This window comes from Pipistrellus hanaki (assembly GCF_964339955.1).
Source record: "Pipistrellus hanaki genome assembly, chromosome: 2".
NCBI classification, from domain to species: Eukaryota; Metazoa; Chordata; class Mammalia; order Chiroptera; family Vespertilionidae; genus Pipistrellus; species Pipistrellus hanaki.
The window spans coordinates 195,529,676-195,550,963 of NC_140504.1; the positions used below are offsets into that span (position 1 = coordinate 195,529,676).

The 21,288-nt window shown below is 50.8% G+C and overlaps 2 protein-coding genes across 2 annotated transcripts; both read right to left on the reverse strand.

Annotated features, from left to right (window-relative positions):
* Nucleotides 1–1,152: 1,152 nt before the first annotated feature.
* On the reverse strand, nucleotides 1,153–5,393 carry LOC311616704 (cortistatin-like). Its single transcript, XM_084872388.1, has 3 exons — nucleotides 4,575–5,393; nucleotides 2,623–4,363; nucleotides 1,153–1,589 (listed from the first exon to the last, which is right to left on the reverse strand). The coding sequence occupies exons 2-3, from the start codon at nucleotides 2,725–2,727 to the stop codon at nucleotides 1,371–1,373; spliced, it is 324 nt and encodes a 107-aa protein (XP_084728514.1). The 5' UTR covers nucleotides 2,728–4,363; nucleotides 4,575–5,393; the 3' UTR covers nucleotides 1,153–1,370.
* A 281-nt stretch (nucleotides 5,394–5,674) lies between these two features.
* CENPS (centromere protein S) lies at nucleotides 5,675–15,255 on the reverse strand. The gene is made up of 5 exons (XM_084872387.1): nucleotides 15,096–15,255; nucleotides 11,946–12,069; nucleotides 11,282–11,315; nucleotides 7,673–7,739; nucleotides 5,675–5,982 (listed from the first exon to the last, which is right to left on the reverse strand). Exons 1-5 carry the CDS (start codon nucleotides 15,147–15,149, stop codon nucleotides 5,842–5,844), a joined length of 420 nt encoding a protein of 139 aa, XP_084728513.1. The 5' UTR covers nucleotides 15,150–15,255; the 3' UTR covers nucleotides 5,675–5,841.
* Between the last annotated feature and the right edge of the window lie 6,033 nt (nucleotides 15,256–21,288).

The following is a 21,288-nucleotide window of genomic DNA, read 5'->3' on the forward strand; positions in this document are numbered from 1 at the left end:
ACGGTCAGCAGTCAGACCCCGCGCGCCTGCCCCCCTCCCGGTGTCAGAGGAGCTGGTGTCCTCCATTCAGCCTGTGCCGCCACCCGACCCTCAGAAACGCCCTCCCGCCAGGGATGAATCTCTAAGCGGTCAAGTTTAGCATCTAAAAACCTCACCCTGGAAGCTTTCTTTAGAATCTGTGACTCAAGAGTTATAAATATGTATAATCAAGCGAGGATTTCAGAGCTGTGGGAAAATTAAAAATCTGATGAGGGTTTTGAAACTGAGCAACTTGTTTACACCTCACTTCTCTTGAGCCGACCACAATCCCGGTCCCCAGGGCTCAACGCTGCTCTGCGTTACATCCCAGAAAAGGAGTCCCCTTCCCCGAGCAACCATTCATGTCGCTTCTGCGGGAACTGCCAAGGAATGGGGCAATATAACAATTATAATACATCCCAACACAGCACTGTCTCCAAACCAGGTCTGGGCCCTGGGACTGCCGGCCCTGCATTCGGAGTGAAGACGAGCAGGCCGCACAGACAGGCAGCAGCACGGCTCACTGTTTTGGGTTTGAAAAAACCCAAAGCCCTCATCCATGAAAAGAATTCTAACAAATGATTAACTTACTCATTAAAACGAGTAAGTATGCAACAGCAGGTTCCAATGTAACTTTTATGAACATGCCAGCATGTCTTTTTAATATCATGACATTTGTTTCTAAGTAAATTTTTCCTAAATCATGAATAATAACCATTTTGCTCTTTGAGCAGTGTTAAAAATTTGCTTTTAACATGAGGGCAATATTTTTTAAATTAGACAATATATATCAATAGAAACTGAAATAAGGTGTTATTCTGAACCCTTAATTTTTTGCCCTTAGCTATTTTATTTTTTAAAATATATATTTTATTGATTTTTTTACAGAGAGGAAGGGAGAGAGACAGAGAGCCAGAAACGTCGATGAGAGAGAAACATCAACCAGCTGCCTCCTGCACACCCCCCACCGGGGATGTGCCCGCAACCAATGTACATACCCTTGACCGGAATCGAACCTGGGACCCCTCAGTCCGCAGATTGACGCTCTACCACTGAGCCAAACCGGCTTCGGCTGCCCTTAGCTATTTTAAATCAAAGAAAGGAAGAGATAATGAAGGTGGAGGGAAATGAGCACAATGCAGCAAACCCACAAAAATCTACCCGAAGTATTCACTTTGGGTTCCAGGTTACTGAAGACACTCAAAACTGGGCATCCCTAGAGTTTAAAGTAAAAATACTTTTCAAATTACCCAGAAACAAGAAGACAACTGCATAAAGAAGAAAGGTCTTGGCTACTTAAAACATTTTATTGGGTCCACGGCTGCACTTCCTGCAGAGTAACGGGAGGAGCTTTACTTGCAGGAGGAGAAGGTCTTCCAGAAGAAGTTCTTGCAGGGCACCGGCTCCGGGCGCGGGGCCTCCCGCGGGGGTGGGCCCTCCTGCCGCCGGGCCACCTCCCCGGCCGCCCCACCCAGGAAGGGCGCGGCTCTGGCCTGGGAGGCCCCCGCGGACCACCACGCGAGGAAAGTCGGCAGGCTGCTCTTCTTCATGTCCGCCACCTCCTGCAGAGGCTTTAAAAGAAAGCAGAGGACAAAGGAAAATCAACCATCTGGCTCAGCCAGCAACTGAACATAAATACTGCCATTCTTCCTTCCTTCAAAGAAATAAAACTGCTCCAGAATAAATCACATATCCATTTAAAGGGTGAGGAAGCTGAGACCACCTTCACAGCACTGCTCTCATTAAAGAAAAGGGAAAGTTGAGAATTCCCAATCATGCAAAGAAAAAAGACTGTTTGTTTCGCCCGTAATCTTTGCTGAGGTCCTTAATTCGAAGAGGTCAGGAGATGTGCCATTTTCCAATAAGTGACTGGCAGCTAAGAAGCCCGAGGGGGGTCAGGTCATTAGAGGAGCAGGTTTTCCCTCTCTGGCCTCCCTCCTGGCTGTCCACAAATTGCTCTGCAAGACAGACCAGACTGAGATGCTGTATCCTGGTCCTTCAAACTCCCTAGAAAGCTTCCAGGAGTAATCCGATGATAAATGACTTGTCCAAGACTCATCTGGTAATTTCAGAGAAAAATCCATTTTTAATGGTCAACTTTATGTACTCTCCTTGGAACTTTTTCAAAATGGAAAAGAGAGAAAAATAAATCACCCCATGAAGTTGCAAGTTCTCACAAGGAAGAATGTAACGATGTCAATTCATCTGAGCCAGTGAGAACATGTGCCGGTGTATGAATTAAGACTCTAGAGAGTATGTGTGTGTGTGTGTGTCTGTGTGTGAGACTAACAGTGCGGTGAGCACCTGCTCGCCGTACAGCAGACTGGTCCAATCACTGAGCCTGCAGACACCGCAGCGGGAGGCCGTTAGCATGAAGCATGAGGAACTTCCCACCTGCCTCGGCTCCCTGGTCAGCGAGACTCCGTGGTCTGTGTGACATCACAGGACCCCAGGGCAGAGGGAGCACCATGAAGCTCAGCCCCTCGGCCTGTCCTACGCTCTCGGCCATGAGGATGCTGGGGAGTCACAGGCATGGCCAAACGGGCCAGGTAGCGAGACAGCCCGAAAGGGGGCTAGCATGTGGCCAAGTCAGGGACTACTCACCCCACTGTCGCTGTGGTGGCCGGCAAGGCCGCCCTCCAGAGGCAGGGCCGCGGCGGCCGCGGGGAGCAGCAGCAGCAGCAGCAGCAGGCAGAGGGGCGGCGGCATCCTGCGGGCTGACAGGCGATCCTTCCAGCTCTGTGGCTGCCCGTCTTTCTGGGCAGCCCTGAAACCGGTGTTTTGTGGACGTGGGTCTCTTTGAGACTGGGGGTATTTTTAGCTCAACCTGCAGCTGGTTTTTTGTGTACATACCTGTGCACAGCCTGCACCCTTCCTCCCGCACTCAGGCAGTGACGCATATGCCAGAGCAATCAGTGCCACAAAGGCGCTTCCGGATGGGACTGAACCCTTCATTAAAGACGCGGGTCTCTGCCGTGTTTAGAGCGGATTTGCTCTCGCTTTGCAATTCATGTGCACTTCTTCTAAAGAAGTCCCCTAATCATGCCCACAGCAAGCAGGAGGCAGCGAGGACAAAACCAAGTCATTCGACACAGTATGCATTCGCCTTGGGCGAGGAGCCCACAGCCTGCGATTCTGCCCAGAGAGAAGGGCGGACTGCTGCGGGCAGGAGAAACGAGGAGCACCGAGGGCCCAGGGAGCTGCTTGGAGCACCGCCTGGTGTCCCAGTGACCGCTCCCCGGCCAGCAGGCCAGACGCCGTCCCTCTGCCCAGGCCTTCTCATTGTGATGTGAACCCAAACCGCCTAAATGAAGATTAGAATGCAGACTCTGATGTTGTGCGAGGAGAAGCAAAAGTCCCACAATTCTAAGGAGCACCCGGGTGATGCTGACAGATGCAAGTGCAGTGTTTTTCAAATTGCTGCTGACCACCCATTAGCGGGTCATAAAATAGCATTTTTTTGAATGAACAGAAATGAGAGCGCATCACAGAGAGTAAGGGTAAATTGTTTCGTGTGTCAGGTGTAAAACATCTTCTACGGAATGACCTGCACTTGCCGCTCCTGGCTCACTCTCCTCCTGAGGACGGAGCCACCGCGGAGAAGCGCAGGCGGGGAGGTCCTCTGTGCCACCCCCGGCTTTCCTCACTATGAAGGCAGGAAACCCTGGGTAGAGCCAAGTAACCTAAGTCAGGGCTCCAACTTATCCCACGGCACATCCTGGGCTCCACGGAATCAGCCTCCACGGGGTGCCTACCGTGCCAGGCACCACACAAGCACCAAGCGGTCACGGTTCACCACCCTAAGTCTGCCTCCGAGCGGCTGCTCATCCAATGTTTGATGCAAGAAGGTGTTTCTGAAAAGAGGAACGACGAGAACCTTGATGAACAGGAAAAACAAAGGCTGCCCATTCTGAAGGACAGAACAGACCCAGAGAGGAGGAGGAGGTGGGAGAGTTTTCTCGTCAACAGAAGAGCCTCGGAATTAGTGTCCAGTAAGAGAGAGCTCTCGTCGCGGGAGCTCAGCAGAGCCCGGGAGCCACACCGCAGGAATGCTGTAGAAGGGTTCCCAGCTGGTGGGAAGAGGGACTAAGTGACCCTAGGGGTTCTTTCTGGACTCCAGTTCAGTAGAGGGAGCAGGCGTGTCCGGTTAACTCTTCCTGGACATCACTGTGTACGAGGCGGAGCGGCCGTCCCCGTTTCCTCTTCCGTCACACACACCTCCCTGCAAGGTGTTTCTAGCCCTGGTCACTTGAGAACAGTTTCAGAGAGTCATACGGCTACTGGCCTGGCAAAAGCAGGGTGCAAATCTAGGCTGTCACCCTCTGGAAAGGCCATCGTACTTAGTCTCTAGAATCACATGTGTCAAACACAAGGCCCGCGGGCCAAATCCAGCCCGCCAGGCCTTGCAATGTGGCCCGCACCGCGCTGTCATCACTGCACTCCGCTGTCAGTTTATGACATTGTCAGTTTATGACTGTTCAGTAAACCATTCGGCCCGAGATTTAGGCTGGATTTTAGATTTTGGCCCCTTCTCTGATTGAGTTCGACACCCCTACGTCTAGATTCTCGCTGGTGAGGAGTTAAGAGAGTTTATCTGAAAATGAAACTAATACACAGATCTCTGGCGGGGATGTTCTATAAAGATGGAAGCCTCCTTGATTTCCTTTTCCTTCACTGATGTGACACACGTGTTCCAATTAACATCTGAGATTAGTTATTTGAGGAGCCGAAACTACAGTTTGAATTCAATGCTTTCCTATGATCACAGCTTAGCATCTCTCTCTGACTGCTGGGCTTTGGGGTGTCTTTTGCTAATCACATCTGGGCACGGACTGTAAAAATCCTGTCCAAAATGCATGCCCTTTTTTCTCTTGCCCCTCAAATCTAACCCCAAATGTACGTAGTCTCTACTGGTCAGTAGCTGGTTAACCTCTCCACGCTTCAGCTTGCCCATCAGTAAAACGGGAATAACCAGATACACCCGAACCAGCTGTGAGGATCCAGTGAGGCAGACCGGGAGCGCCCAGGGCGGGCCTGGCACACGGACAGGCTCGATAAATGCCAGTCCCTTCTCTGGACCCTCCTGGCCCTGTAGGGGAAAGGCACGGCCTGGACCTCTAAGCACCCCCAAAAGAAGACAGAACGGGGCTCCTGGAAGCTCACCTCACCAATAAGACAGAGGACAACACACTGTGTTTGGAATCAGAGGCCAGGTTTTCCTCTCAAGCAAAATTTCTCCCCAGCAGAACCAGTTTAATTACAAAATAGCCCGAGGAAAATCACAAAAACTGTGTTTCTGGAGAAAATGACATTTAAAAGGTAAAAAGGAACATTTCCCAAACCTTTTTACCTTGTGATCACAAGTGACCTGGGTTTAAAACATGGGTAAGCAAAAGAACTACGTAAATATAGCTTATTCATTTTCAGAAATTGCCAGCTTAAAAAATTATGTAAAAGAATTAAGAAATAACTATGATTTTTGCTTGAGAAAAATCAACCATACTGAACTGCCAACACAATTTTATTAATTGCAATAGATACAACTCCCAATATCCACCACGGAAAGACGAACCTTGTTACGTGCTTCAGTGAGACACAGCCGGGAGCATTCTGCTTGAGTTTCCATTCTATTTTTTTTCTATCCTCCCCGCCCCCCCCCATTCTCTTTAAAGTGCTGTTGTGTCACTGACTTGGAGAAGGCTCCCTCGCCTCTTTTTTGTTTTTGTGTTTTAATCTCTCCTCCCTTTAAGTTCCCTTTGTGGCAATATGCGTTTTCGGTGGCTCTCCCTGCTCAGGGCTGCTTTGTCCAAGCGGTGACAGAGTTTAATTCTCATTTCCCCCTCCGCCAGCCTCTGCTGGCTCCAACGAATCTTTGTTCTCATCCTCTGATTTCTTTTTCTTCTTTGTTTTTCGTTCTGCGTTGGTCCGAGTGATCTCTTCACTTTTCTCTGTGATGTATTTTAGCTACAAAAAAATTTTTTTAGTTATATTTTTATCTGGTTGCAAAGCCATTTTGTAAGTCTAAGGGGATAAATCTACACCCTCCCCACCACTCCCACGGAAAGAATTCGGGTGGAAGAGCCTGGGTCACATTCCTGAGTCAGACAGAGCTTCACATTTTTCCTGTAGCCGGAATCAACTACAAGTCAACTCACTGCTGCTCTTTATGCTACCAAACAGGAAGGAGCTCCCTGAGTAATCAATGAATTAAAACTTGAAGCTTGCAGAAGGCATGCCAATCACAAATATACTTTACAAAACACAAATTTGGTCAACCCTTCCGCCAAATTTATCCAACTAAAATTGTTCAGCAACTACTAAGTGCCACATACCAGGATACTACGGTGTTTCCCCGAAAATAAGACGTCCCTGAAAATAAGACCTAGCGCAACTTTGGGAGAAAAAATTAATATAAGACACTGTCTTGTTTTCGGGGAAACAGGGTAGGTAAGTGCCTTTAGGGAGAATTTAATCAAATGCACAAACTTAGCTGCATGTGTTCATTAATAAGCTTCTGTCAGATGGAAAAAATTAAGAGTCCAAAATCAAAACCGTATTCTGACATAAACAAGCAAGCAAGAGCAAGTTATACTCTAAGAGGGCTTACACTGACCATTCCTTTGCAAAAGACAGAACTGCTCCCTGCAGCTGACCAAGTTAGTTAGGACTCAGAATTCATTTCCACTGGTTCACTTCACCTATTTTACCTGGAAATCATATCATCTTCAACCTTGACTTAAACTCTGGAGAAAGAATGTTAGAAGGGCAAAGCCAGAAAGAGCCCAGCAGAAACCGCACTATTCAGGTTAGAAAGTCAAGGTTCAGCTGTCAACCAGAGAGCTTCCTACTGAACTGCAGAAAATTACCAACTCGTTGGCTGGCTTGTAAAATGGGCTAATGACTTGTGTTAACCCTCATAGGGTGGTTGTGAAGCTTAGAGGGTATGTTAACTATTTATTTCTTAAAAACCCTATAAAGTCAACTGCTGCAGAAATTCATTCAACAACTACTTATTGAGCACCTACTGCGTGCCAGTCTTTGTTTTTAGCACAGCAGATGGAGCAGAGAAGAAAGAGGCAGAAATCCCTGCCTCGTGGAGCTCACATTATGGGAGGAACAGAAAGCATTTTAACTGCGAGGATCGACTACAGTCAGGGACCCTCAGAGGGTCCTGCGTCGGCACAGCCACTGGGCTGGGATGATCACGGCCTCCCCTGGAAAACGCGGACATGGTCAAGGGACTTAGGACTTCTCTGAAAAGACAGACTCTCCTGCCCATCCTGGCTACAGAGATCCTCCTTCCACATCTGGCCGCTCGGAAAACTGTGGGCACCATAAACTATCCCCATTCACTCCAGCCTGTGACCCATCTCTGACATCATGCTGTGAATGAAACATGGGACCAAAGTTTTGAGATATTACTAAAAGGCAAACTATGAAATCCAGAGAGTGCTGATTAGAAAATTTCAAATTGGCTTGGCAAGATCCATCTTAATGAAAAAGACTATAAATTACAGGCAGGTCTGAACGGTTCAACCGTCTCTCGTTTTTAATGCAAGGTGCCCTGGGGAATCACTTCATGGCTGCAAGTGATTAATTGGGAATAATGTATTCTGGTGGGAAAGGGGAGTGAGGGAAGAAATTCATCTCTCACCAGTGAATTACTCCTCCTGGCTAAGAGCTTCACATCTTCCGTGTTAATTGTGCTTCTTTTCGCATGTCTGTAGGAAGGGCAGAAACAATTCACCAAAATGTTTGGTATTATTTAAAGCTTTGATGAAACACCAAAGTTCATGGTCAGACTTCAGGCTAGCAAGGATCTCTAAGTAGCCCATCTTTTCAGATTAAGGTCATTAAGCAACAGAGACACAAAATGAATGAGGTGACCAGCCAAGATGCCAATTCAATAGAGACCAAGAGGAAGCACAGCCCATCTGCCCACCTCCCCTGCGGCCACGGTGCCTGAGGAACACAGCATGGCAAGGAGCCCCAGGCATCACCATGGTCACAGAAAACAGCACAGGAAAAGCAAGGTCGCTGTGCACCCCCAGTGAACAGAGGGAACGGCAGTCTCACAACACAAAGGTCGCCTCTGCCCAGGAGACGTCACTAGTGAACAGGAGCATCAAGAGAATTTCCGTAATTAAAAAAAGAGAGAGAGAGAGAGAGAGAGAATTTCCGTGAGGATCAAGATCCGGAAGCTCTTCTCCGAGGACTGACTGACAGCAAGAAGCTCGGGCAGAAGCTCGGGTCTGTGTCTTGCTTATAACTTGGATTCAAATTCTCAACCCAGGCCCCTTATCTTTGCTTTGAAAGGTAACGTGAGCCTGGCCAGGTAACACAGTAGGTTAGAACATCGTCCTGATGCGCCAAGGTGCAGGGTTCACCCTGGGTGAGGGCACAGACAAGCAACCAGTGAGTACACAAGTGAGCAAACAGATGTCTCCTTCCCTCACACCCTTTTCTCCCTTCCTCCCTCCCTCCCCCCCCCCTCTCTCTCTCTCTCTGTTTGTCTAAAATCAATAAATTAAAAAAAGTTTAAGTAGCTGAAGCTGGTTTGGCTCAGTGGATAGAGCGTCGGTCTGCGGACTGAAAGGTCCCAGGTTCGATTCCGGTCAAGGGCATGTACATTGGTTGCGGGCACATCCCCGGTGGGGGGTGTGCAGGAGGCAGCTGGTCGATGTTTCTCTCTCATCGACGTTTCTAACTCTCTATCTCTCTCCCTTCCTCTCTGTAAAAAATCAATAAAATATATTTTAAATAAAAATAAAAATAAAAAAGTTTAAGTAATTAGATAAGCTCTATTCAATAATTTATAACTCTACACCCTTTCTTGCCATTTCTAACTTCCTTCAAGAGCAAATAGGAACTTTGTACATAGGAAAAGACTGGAATCTTTGTACTCCTAAGTGGCCAGCACCCAGTAATCAACACTAAATATCTGTTGAATTAAGATAAAGCCACACAGAAATTATACTCCATAACTTGGCCAAATTATTCCTTCCCACCCTGCTAAATGTGAAAGTATCACGTGTCATCTTCTCATGATGGACAGTATCTGCCTGTCCTGAGGTAATGTCCATTTCGGGAGGTGACTTCCAATGAGCCACCTGCAAGGGCCACAACAGGGGAAAGTCAGCCCGGTGACACACACAGCCACTCCGTGTGAGGCCACTCCACTGATGTCCTGGTGAGGATGTCATGTGCCACGGACACAGTTGGCCCTCACCTCAATCACCCATCGGGCTGCTCTGTCAGTATTTTATTCTGGGTGAAGTGCAGTGAGAGGAATGAGTAAAAGGAAGCAGCACCCTGAACTAGTTACAGTTAGGTTAGCTTATCTCTTCACAAAGAATTGTTTAGGGAACCACGAAGGCCTCTCTACCACTCAGCTCATCGAATGTGTCTGCCACGTGTGGTGGTTTGATACTTTTCCTCTATGCCAGCCATTATACACCAGAGTCTCCTAATTCAAACCCCTGGCTCCAAAAAATTTCTAGGGAAAAGAACAAAGCCATTTTTCCTATAACACTTTTAGGTTTTAAAGATTACCAAAACTAGAGGCCTGGTGCATAAAGCTCGTGCACAGGTAGGGTCCCTGGCTGGAGATCAGGGCCAATCGGGGCCTTCCTTCCTTCGTTCAGCGCCACCCTCTGGTGGTCAGTGCACATCATAGCAAGTGGCTGAACTCTCAGTTGGTGGAACTCCCAAGGGGACAACTTGCATATTAGCCTTTAGTATATAAGATGTTCCTAGAATTTACTTACTATAGAGTATCTTCTTCAAAACATTTCATCTTTAAACACATGAACAATACTAGGTGACCAGAGATTTCAAAGCTAGATAAGAGAAATTCATAACTTAAATTGAAGATGATTTTCCAAAGTTATAGGTGAATTGACTATTTAGAATTTAAATGAATTTCTCACATAAACAATGGTTAGTTCCCATCCAGCCTACAAAGATTACTGAATACTTGTAGAACACTCTAGCTTCATTTTTATTTCTAATACTTTTGCAGAAGCATCTAAAAATGTTCATTGCTTTGTCCCACAGCTGGGGGCACACGAGTGGCGGGCACCGGGCAGAGCCACTAGTGCACACCCTCCAGTGCACGGCCGTCCCGCACCACGCACTCGTGCTGTCCGAGGGCAGCATGCTGTCTGAGGACACGTGCTGCGGTGGAGAAACCCGCTCTGGTCACAAAGCTTCATGTGCAAATCAAATCTGCCTACCCATTTAGACGTTCGTATCTCCCTTTCAAATAAATAGTTTTATTTAAAAAGATTTTTGAAGGAGAGAAAAGAAATAGCAAGTAATGGTGTTAAGAGTATTGCGCGCGCGCGCGCGCGCACACACACACACACACACAAAAAGAGTATTGCACAGGAGACACAGGGTTGGGGATAATGGGCCACACATATGGGGCCACTGCCTGAATTAACAATGAATAAACCATAGGAGCTATCAGTATCCCATATCATCTTGTCCCTTTTGGCCAAGTTGAAGATGCTAAGCAGTTTTTAGGGACTCATATATACAGGAATAGGAAAGATTTACAGCCTGCCCTCTGAGAACCTATGCTTTAATTCATTCAAAATACTCACCCGAGAAGCAAAGAGCTACTCGGAGCAAGGTGAAAAGTATGGGGTGTGAGAGGCTGGCACCAAATCAGAAGTGGCAGCAAATTAGAAAGCTCTGGCCCTTTCAGGCCTTAGTCATTCCAATTGCTTCATAAAAGCAATTCGTTGCAATTGTTTTCAATTACTTGAGGTGCTAATTGAAGAGATGAGCATAAATCACCTGTAAAAGCTAAAGCTTTACCAGCTGAAAGCAAGTCACCCTCTTTTCAAGGAGCGTACAGCTCACTCGGAACAAGCGTGGCAAATGCAGCCTGCGTGGCCGCGTGCCGTCACTATCCGGCCAGCTGCCAGCAACCACCGCCTGGCCTGGCGCGGGGAAGGACCCTCCTGCGGAAATGATTTTAAAAGCCCCGCACATTCAGAGTCCTAGAGACATTATTCATGCCTTTTTAACCTAGAACTGATCAAAACGTACTTGGAAAACTTCAAAAAAAATGCAAAATCAAGCCTGAATGGACGTGATTAAAGCAGATGTTATATTCCTGTGGAATCGTGATTAGAGACCAGTCTCCACAAAATGCAACAACAACAAAAAAGCTCTCCTGAAATATACCACCAGCTGGAGAGTTTCAACAGTATGTAAACAAACACAGTAGCAGATAATCAAGCTCTGTACCCACCTTGCAAACATTTCAAGGTCTTTGGCAAAACTTTCTGAAAAAGAAAAAGAGATGCTTCAGCTACCTTATCTCAGTCTTATTTCGGGAGAAAAGGTGAAATCTCTCCACGTCTGCAGGAAGTACAGTCACTGACGGCCAACCCCTCCGAGGCGGGAGGGACCGCGGCAGCCCCACTGCACGGGTGCCGCCAGCCGCTGGCTCATGACCTGTCCTTCGGGCACCTTGACCCTTCATTACCGGCTCCTGGTGACTGTGGCTACACCCTCCATCCCTAGACACCATCCCTTAACCTTACATTTCGCTACAAGTGAGGGCTTGGGGGACATTAATTTCCTGTGAAGTCAAGCAAATACCTGTCAAATAAACTATGGGCGATATAAAAATGTTATAAAGCCAGGAAATAAAAAATTTAATGTCTAAAAAAAATTTAATGTCTAATGTTCCAGGCAGTTTAAAACAGTAAAATCAAGGTGCTAATGCCCCAGTGTTAGTGTAATAGAAAAAAATAGTTCCTCCATAAACTATCTAATCTGACAGCTTCAGGTACAGTGTCAGCGATAAGGTGCGTCGGGTGGTGACACCCAGCACCCACCCACACGTTCTCCTGGGCAAACCCCCCCGGGGGCCCCGGCACGTGTGCGGGGAGGCGGGAAGGGCTCCGTACCGCACTGTCGGAAGGTCACCTCCGAAATCGCCGCGATGGTCTGCTTGCTGAGCTGCACCTCCTTGTCCGAGGCCACCTCCTCGCACAGACAGCCCACGGTGTAGTGGACCGCAGCCTTCAGCCTCTGAAGCAAAAACCAAACACCTCATGGCCGGCTGCAAACAAGACCTTTTCCCCTTAAAAATGAAGACCAGGAGGGGCCTGCTCGGCCAATTCCTGCAGCTCGTCCCATGACGGCTCAGCGGCTTTCCGAGCGGACTAATAAATTAATGGGGCCTCTGGGGTGTGACTTGTAGAAACATTACTTCCTGGTTAATGGCTCTGATTTAGGTCAAGTAAAGACAAGGAATCAATGGCAGGTCAGCGGGGAGAGAAGTCAGGTGGCACTTGCAGAGGATCTGGGTGACGACTCATCCACAAACACGCGCCCGGTCACCGCTGAGCGAGGCCCATGGACACCAGGTGGGTTTCCTGGCCGGATGGGGGTGAATCACGTAAAAGCAAAAGGACCTCCTCCCTCTGCTGCAAGTTTCCACCCCCCACGCCTGCAGGTAATGAGGGAGGCCTGATCAGGAAAACACCGGAAAGATTCCTGAGGGCACGTGACCCTCCTTTGAGTGTTGGTCTGCGAGCCCACCCCGGCAGGATGCTCAGCTCCTGAGCAGCCTTTTGGATGCTGGAGACCCTCTTCTGCAGGCAGAGGAGGAGAGGACCAAACAAGCTGAGCCAAGGCGCATCTCCTGTCAACAAACTACGCTCCGTCTCTGTGCTGGAGACAGTGACAGGACATGGTGACCGCTGAACCGACAGCAAGTGCTCACAGCAGAGGCAAGCTGAGGAGGAACCGCAGGACACAAGCCCAGCCTAGCCGGTTTGGCTCAGTGGATGGATGCTGGCCTGTGGACTGATGAGTCCCAGGTTCCATCCCAATCAAGGGCACATGCCTGTGTTACCGGCTTAATCCCTGGTGTGGGGCGTGCAGGAGGCAGCCAATCAATGATTCTCTCTCATCATTGATATTTCTCCCTCCCTCTCTGCAATCAATCAAATAAATAAATAAATAAATAAATAGAACACAAGCCCGGACCGGAGAAGGGACAGGCAGTAGGCAAGGCGCCTGCCTTCCTTAGCGTTAGACTTCAAAGGCTGGTCACTGAGGCTCCGGTCCAGGAGACAAAGGGGCCACAGCCAGAAGGAATACAGGCCCTCCCAGGCCATCTTTTTAAAGAACAGGTGGGTCAGGGTGAGAGAACAGGCAGAGTCCTCGGACCCAGGCATGTTCTGGACCCTCCTCCTGGGCTGGCTGAGCCCTCCGATGCCACAGACACTGGGGGCTAAGTCGCCGCCGTCCCAGCGCCTCGGGCGGCCCCGCAGCTCGTCCTCCGAGCCAGGACGGCTGCCGGAACGAAGGCTGCTCGACCCGCTCACCCTGCACAGAGGACGAGGCTCGCCTTCTCGGCCCAGAGAGATGGGGTGGGAAAGGGGTCACACTTATGGTGACGGGAGATTGAATTTGGGTGGCGGGCACACAACGTAATGTACAGATAAAGTATCATGGAGTTCTACACTGAAACCTACATAATCTTATTAACCAATGTTAATAAAATAAAAACCATTTATTTCCCAGCCCATCTGGGCAGCCTTCCTCATTTCCTCAGCACGAGCTTGTTTACTGGCGGCCAGGCTGGGCACCAGGGGCTGAGAACACAACTGAAAAGGCAGTTCCTGCCGTCCCAGCATTCACCTCCCACTACCCCTCCGCCAGGAATGGACTCTCCCCGACCATCGGGGTCAGGAAAGACGCTGGAGAGGGCTCCAGGGAAGACCAGAGGGACAGGACTCCTGAACTGAGGCATGATCCTCGAGGGGGGCCTGCAGGAAGGAACACGCCGCTGCCAGACACAGCTCTGGGCCATCTGGGGAGGTGTGACTATGGACTGAGCATCATCTAACAACAACAGCAGAACCTTATCGATATTAAACGTCCTGAGCGTAATAATTGAGATGCTGTCAGAGAACGCCCTTGTGGTTGGGAGATGCATGCTCAAGTATTAAAATGTCAAGGTAATGTGTCAAGCTATTTGCCATTAATTCTTTTTTCTTAAATTATTTTATTGATTTTTTTACAGGGAGAGGAATAGAGAGAAACATCGATGAGAGAGAAACATTGATCAGCTGCCTCCTGCACACCGGATGGTTTCAGGGGATGTGCCTGAAACCAAGACACATGCCCTTGACCGGAATCGAACCTGGGACCCTCCAGTCCACAGACCGACGTTCTATCCACTGAGCCAAACTGGCCAGGGCTGCCATTAATTCTTAAATAATTCAGAAAAAGAAAAAAAGAAGGAAAAAGTTAACGGGCGAATGGAGGGGATGGGTATGTGGGTGTTGGGTACATGAATTCTGCAGCCTTTTCTGAAGGCTCCTCAGAAGAAAGGGGCCGGGAAACAGTTTCTGAACCCCCCCCCCCCCCTTCACAGGAGGGAACCGCGCATGCGCGGGCCGGTCTCGCAGGTGACCCTCCGAGGCTGTCCCTGCCGCTAACCGCGCATGCGCGGGCCCGGGTCCGCAGGTGACCCTCCGAGGCCGCAGCCTCGCTGCTCGCCTCTCCCCGCGCCGCGCCGCTCCCAGCCTCCCCTCACCCTCACTCCCCGGCGATGGATGGACGGTGGACGGACGGGCTGGTCACCCGCCGCCACCCCGCCGGGCGGGGCACTGACCACCGCCTCCCCGTCAGGAGAGGCCAGCACGCAGGGCTCGACCTCTGCCCGGTCCCTTCGGCGCGCACAGCCCACCCTCCCGCCGCCGTCTGAGGGAGCCCGAGGCCTCACAGCCCGGGCCCGCGCCCGCCGCCACCCCCGGGGGCGCGCCGCCCACACTCCGCGTCCCCACGGAGACCGTCTCCCCGCGCTCACCCCGCGCCGGCCCCCGGGCAGCCCCGCAGGCCCCGCGCCGGCCCCCGGGCAGCCCCGCAGGCCCCCGCCCCGGCCCCCGGGCAGCCCCGCAGGCCCCGCGCCGGCCCCCGGGCAGCCCGGTCCCCGGAGGCGGACCCCGAGGCCCGGCCGGGCCGAGGCCTCCGAGGGCTTCTCGCTTCCAGAAAGCCCACGCCGGCCTCCCCGGCCCCGCCGGGACGCGGCTCCCCTGTACCTGTCGGTAGAAGAGTCCCTGCTGCTCCTCGGCGCCCTCCCCCTCCTCCTCCATCTCGGCGGCCGGCGCGCCCGTGCGCAGAGGGCGCCACGCCGGCGCAGTCGGATTTTCCCGCCGCGGCCCCGGCGACCGGCCGCGCGGAGGGACAAAGCGCGAAGCTCCGCGGCGCCGCGCGCGCCCCCTGGCTGCCGCTCCGGGAAGGGCCCTTCGCAGTTCATCCCCAGCCCCTCCTGGGCCGCCCAGGCCAGGCTCCTGGTGCACCCACACCAGCTCAGGGCCTGGCACCGTGGGTAACACCAGCGCTGGGAAAGCAAGTGAGTGTTTCCCCAACATTCCTTTTATAAGAGAGAGAAAGGGAGAGAGAGAGAGTGAGAAACGCCCATGTGAGAGTGAGACATCCATCGGCTGCCTCCTGCACGCCCCTGCCAGGGATGGAGCCCACTCCCTGGGCACGTGCCCTGACCCAGAATCGAACCAGCAAACTTTCAGGGGATGATGCCAAACCCACTGGGAACACCGGCCAGGGCTGTTCCACAACATTTTTTTTTATTTAAAGGAACCAGCCTTTCTGATATCTTTATTTTGAACTTCTGGTCTGAACTGTGAGAGAATCAATTTCTGGTTTCCTTTTTTTAAAATATATTTTATTGCCGAAACCGGTTTGGCTCAGTGGTAGAGCATCGGTCTGCGGACTGAAAGGTCCTGGGTTCGATTCCCGTCAGGGGCATGTACGTTGGTTGCGGGCACATCCCCGGTGGGGGGTGTGCAGGAGGCGGCTGGTCAATGTTTCTCTCTCATCAACGTTTCTGGCTCTCTGTCTCTCTCCCTTCCTCTCTGTAAAAAATCAATAAAATATATTAAAAAAATAAATAAAACATTTTATTGATTTTTTACAGAGAGGAAGGGAGAGGAATAGAGAGTTAGAAACATCGATCAGGTGCCTCCTGCACACCTCCTACTGGGGATGTGCCCGCAACCAAGGTACATGCCCTTGACCAGAATTGAACCCGAGACCCTTCAGTCTGCAGGCTGACCCTCTATCCACTGAGCCACACCAGTTAGGGAGTTCCGCAACATTCTTTACGGTAACTACCATGCAGCTCTAACTTCCATGAGCCTAGCAAAATCCAATTTGTTTTTATAATTCAGCCACCAACAATAGTGTCAAAATCAGACCACGGATAAATGTTTGGTAACCAAACATTTATTTTCTCAATGTTTTGTGCTACTCACAGTGTAAAGTTTCAAACAAGGTGCACATTAACAGTCAACAACAAATCCAACTCTGATTTGCAGCACTTGCCGTTTTCCACGGTGTAAAAACTCATTGTCAATTCCAGACTCCTATGGCTCAGTAGTTAGAGCATTGTCCTGTCACCAAAAAGGTCTTGGGCTCAGTTCCCAGTCAGGGCACATGCATGGCCTGCAGATCCAACACAGGGCCCCTGGGGAGAGTGTGCAGGAGACAATCAATCCATGTTTCTCTCTCTCTTTCTCCCCCCCTTTCTCCCTCCCTCCCTCTTTCTCTGAAATCCTTGAGAACAAAGATCCTCAGATAATTTAAAAAAACAAAAACAAAGCAGAAATCACACTGGGCTTCCATGCCAGCAGTTACCCCCATCCCAGCTGCATCCTAAGCGGGGCTGAGGAGGCAGAGCTGCAACATACGGAGACATTAGGGTTGATTGGTCACGTAACCTACGGGTGTTTCCTGCGGAATACTCTGTAGAGGGTTCTTGGAAACACAAGGCTCTGATGCATGTAAATTGCCAGCTTTAGGATGACGTCCTCCATGACACTGAGCGAAAACAACTTGCAGACCAGTGTAACCAAATAATCTTATTTCTGTTTAAGGGAAAAAGCATACAGATCTTTGGGGGGAGGGGGGGGTATTTGAAAGGAAGAGAAAAACAGCAGAAAGAATAGATGACCAACACAGTTAACTTCTGAGCAATGGGTCCAGAAGGCAGATAAGGGCTCTCAAATTTTTCACTTTATACATTTCTGTAATCTGCATTTTTAAACAAGCTCGTATTTCTTTTATAATTAAAGGCAAACACATAAGCCACTCCTCGTCCTCTTCATCCTCATAAGTCGTCGTGTGTGTGTGTGTGTGTGTGTGTGTGTGTGTGTCCCCGCAAGTGTGCAAAGGGCTGAAAACAAAAGAACTTCTTTCTGGAGGAATCAGCCTTCTGATTAATTTCCACTTCCTCTGAGAGGCGACCCGCCCGTGGCCTCTCCCCCCACCACTCCCTGGGGGAATCCCCCTCTCCAGGGTCCTCAGTGCCACGGTGTGGGGGGGACACACACAGACCTCTGGCAGGACTTCCCTCATCCGTGCCCCTGCCTCAGCAGGCCCACTCTGCCCTCCCGTGGCCACCCTGCTCCCTCATCCTGAGCTGGGAGGACAGCAGGGGGCTGGGAGGACCGCGGGGGGCTGGGAGGACAGCGGGGGGCTGGGAGGACCGCGGGGGGCTGGGAGGACAGCGGGGGGCTGGGAGGACCGCGGGGGGCTGGGAGGACAGCGGGGGGCTGGGAGGACAGCGGGGGGCTGGGAGGACAGCGGGGGGCTGGGAGGGGTGCAGTGAGGAGCGGGAGGAGCCCCTGCCCTGGGGCCAGGCCTTGGGTCACAGCCAGCGTCTTTCACCAGCTTTGTGACCCTGAGCAAGTCACTGACCTCTCCAGGCCTCCCTCCCCTCCTCCTGAGAGTGGGGTCACAGTGCCAACCTCAGCGCGGCTGTGAGGTTGAAATTGCTCACAGCCGGGACCGGTTTGGCTCAGTGGATAGACCGTCGGCCTGCAGACTGAAGGGTTCTGGGTTCGGTTCCGGTCGAGGGCATGTGTCTTGGTTGCGGGCACATCCCCAGTGGGGGGTGTGCAGGAGGCAGCTGGTTGATGTTTCTCTCTCATCGACGTTTCTAACTCTCTGTCCCTCTCAATTCCTCTCTGTGTAAAATCAATAAAATATATTAAAAAAAAGAAAAAAGAAAAAGAAAAAAGAAATTGCTCACATAAGTGCTCAGCAAATATAACAACCTCTACCGGCCGTGTCTGCGCTTTGTGCCTTGCGTGTGATCTCGTTGTCAAGCAGTTGCTCTCCAGGGCAAAAGAGCAGCATTCCAGCGGCTCCGGGGGAGGAAGTGTCCAGGCACTTCAGACTGAAGAAGGCCCAGGGCTGAGCCATCACATGGAGGGAAGGACTGGATTCGGTTGGAAGTCTGTCCTCTTCTTGGATGAAGAGAGTTCTGCCTGCCGGCCACCAGGTGTCAGCACCGAACCGCGCCATGAACCGGGCTCTGGTGAACCACCTGGCTTTGGAAGGCGCTCACGCTGGACCTCAGCTGCCTTCAAAGGAAGGTACCCTCACCCCCTTTTATATATGAGGGAGCCGGGCAGCCGGCGAAAGGCCTTGGCTGGAGGTAAAGCTGCCAGGAAGCAGCAGAGCCCAAATCTGATTATGAGCAGTCTGGCTGGAGCCTCTGCTCTCACCATGAATAAGACAAAGGCACTGCGGCTTCCTGAATCCTTTTGGCTCATTAAAGAGGGACCACCACTCATTTCCCCTGACGTTGCTCTGCAAAAACGCCGCTTCCCTGATCGATTTCCACGAGTTGTTCACTGTGCTTTGTAAGCTCGTGAAGTCAGAACTTCAGACGCTTCTCACCATCAGACAATGGCACCCAGCACAGTGTTTTGCTGGACACGTAGTAGGTGCACAATAAAGATGCCGATGAATTTGCACACATTGAGCACGGGACCCTGGCACCAGACTGCCAGGTTCAAATACCAATTCTCCAGGAGCTGCGTAACCTGGGACAAGTTGCTGAACACCCAGGTCTCCATCTGTACGTTGGGGATAATAATGACAGTACCTGTGTCAGAGGGTGTTGAATGAAATGAGTGAATTTAGCCGAGACCGGTTTGGTTCAATGAATAGAGCGTCGGCTTGGGGACCAAAGGGTCCCGGGTTCGATTTCGGTCAAGGGCATGTACCTTGGTTGCGGGCATATCCCCAGTAGGGGGTGTGCAAGAGGCAGCTGATCGATGACTCTCTCTCATCGATGTTTCTAACTATCTCTCTCCCTTCCTCTCTGTACAAAATCAATAAAATATATTTTTTAAAAAAAAGAAAAGTGCAAGACTAAGGAAGGAACTTTGAAAATCTGTTTTAAAAAAAAAATGAGTGAATTTAGAACAGTGCCTGGCATACACTTTGATAGGTACTACATTCCTTTTTAGAAATGTTTTTAATTGATCTTTTTAGAGAGAGAGAAAAAAATTGATGTGAGGACATCGATCAACTGCACCCACCTGACGGGATGAAGCCCACAATCTGGGCATGCGTCCTGACTGGGAACCAAACCAGCCAGCTTTGGTGCACAGGATGACACTCAACCAACAATAGTCTTTTTATTATTGATTTTTTAGAGAGGAAGGGAGAGGGAGAGAGTTAGAAACATCAATGAGAGAGAAACATCAATCAGCTGCCTCCTGCACAACCCAGGTTGTGGGCTTCATCCCCAGTCAGGGGTATTGTGCCCGCAACCAAGGTACATGCCCTTGACCGGATCAGAATCGAACCTAGAACCCTTGAGTCCGCAGGCCAACGCTCTATCCACTGAGCCACACCGGTCAAGGCCACTATAGTCTTTTTTTATTTTTATTTTTTTATTTTATTGATTTTGTACAGAGAGGAAGGGAGAGAGATAGTTAGAAACATCGATGAGAGTCATCGATCAGCTGCCTCTTGCACATCCCCTACTGGGGATATGCCCGCAACCAAGGTACATGCCCTTGACCGGAATCGAACCCGGGACCCTTCAGTCCCCAATCAGACGCTCTATCCATTGAGCCAAACCAGTTTTGGTGCACTATAGTCCTATGTATGCTGCTTATACCGTCTGAGATCCTCAGTGGGGTCAAGGTCCCCAACCTCCCCATGGAGCCAATTGTCCTTTCCAAGGGAAGCGGATGTGGCAGGTTTAAAAAACAAACCAACCTAAAACAGCATCTCCGATCCACTTCTCCTCTAGAACCTTACCAGCCCCGGAGAGGAAGTCCAGCCCTCCTCCCCTTGAACCTGGGGCGTCTCCCCTGACGTAATGCGGCTGAAGCACCGCTGTGACCTCCCTGCCTGGGTCTTAAAGGGCAATGTGTCCCCTTTGTCGCTGGAACACGCCCCTTCGGAGCTCTGAACCTCCGAGCTAGTCTGCTGAGCCTGAGGCCACACGCACAGCGAGGCTGACAGCCCTGAGCTCCCGCCAACAGCCAGCAGGTGCCACCAGGTGAAGACAGACACAACATGTCACATACTATTCACACGTGTGCGCCACTTAGCGATGGGGATACATTCTGAGAAATGTGTTGTCAGGCGACCTCACTGCTATGCGAACATCACAGAGGCCCTTACACAAACCTGGTGGCCCAGCCCCCACAGGGCATGTGGGGTACCACGGACGTGTGCGCCATCTGTCATCCACCCAGATGTCGCCGTTACGCATGTGACTGTGTACACGTCCTGTCTCTGTCCCTCCTGAAAGGACGGCTCCACGTCTGCGAGCCCTGACTGGCTGAGATCAGCTGCGGTTCCCGGTGCGGGCACACCCAGGCTGGGTGCGGGCACACCCCCAGGCTGCGGGCTCGATCCCGTGTTCAGCATGTGGGAGGAAGTCAGTGATTCTCTTAGCATTATGTTTCTCTCTCTCCCTTCCTCTCTAAAATCATTTTTTAAAAGTGTATTTTAAAAAAGCTGATCATTTCCTGAAAAGAACTGTCTCCCAGGTCAGCCCCCCGCCCTGCATCCCTGAGAGATCGGGGTCAGACAGATACCGGCGGCTGAAGCACGGAAGCTGCTGCCGTCTCGGCCTCTGTGGCTCCAACACCCCCAGGGATGCCGCCCTGAGTGCAGCTGCGAGAAAAACCAGACCAAGCTGAGCCCATCACTTAAATGTCATCCTCCAAAATGTTCATCACGAGATATGATGGCATAAAAAATGTTACAATGAGCCCTACTACAATAGTTTGGCTCAGTGGATAGAGCGTGAGTCTGCAGACTCGGGGGTTCCAGGTTCGATTCCGGTCAAGGGCATGTACCTTGGTTGCGGGCACATCCCCAGTAGGGGGTGTGCAAGAGGCAGCTGGTGGATGTTTCTCTCTCATCAAGATTCCTAACTCTCTCTCCCTCTCTGTAAAA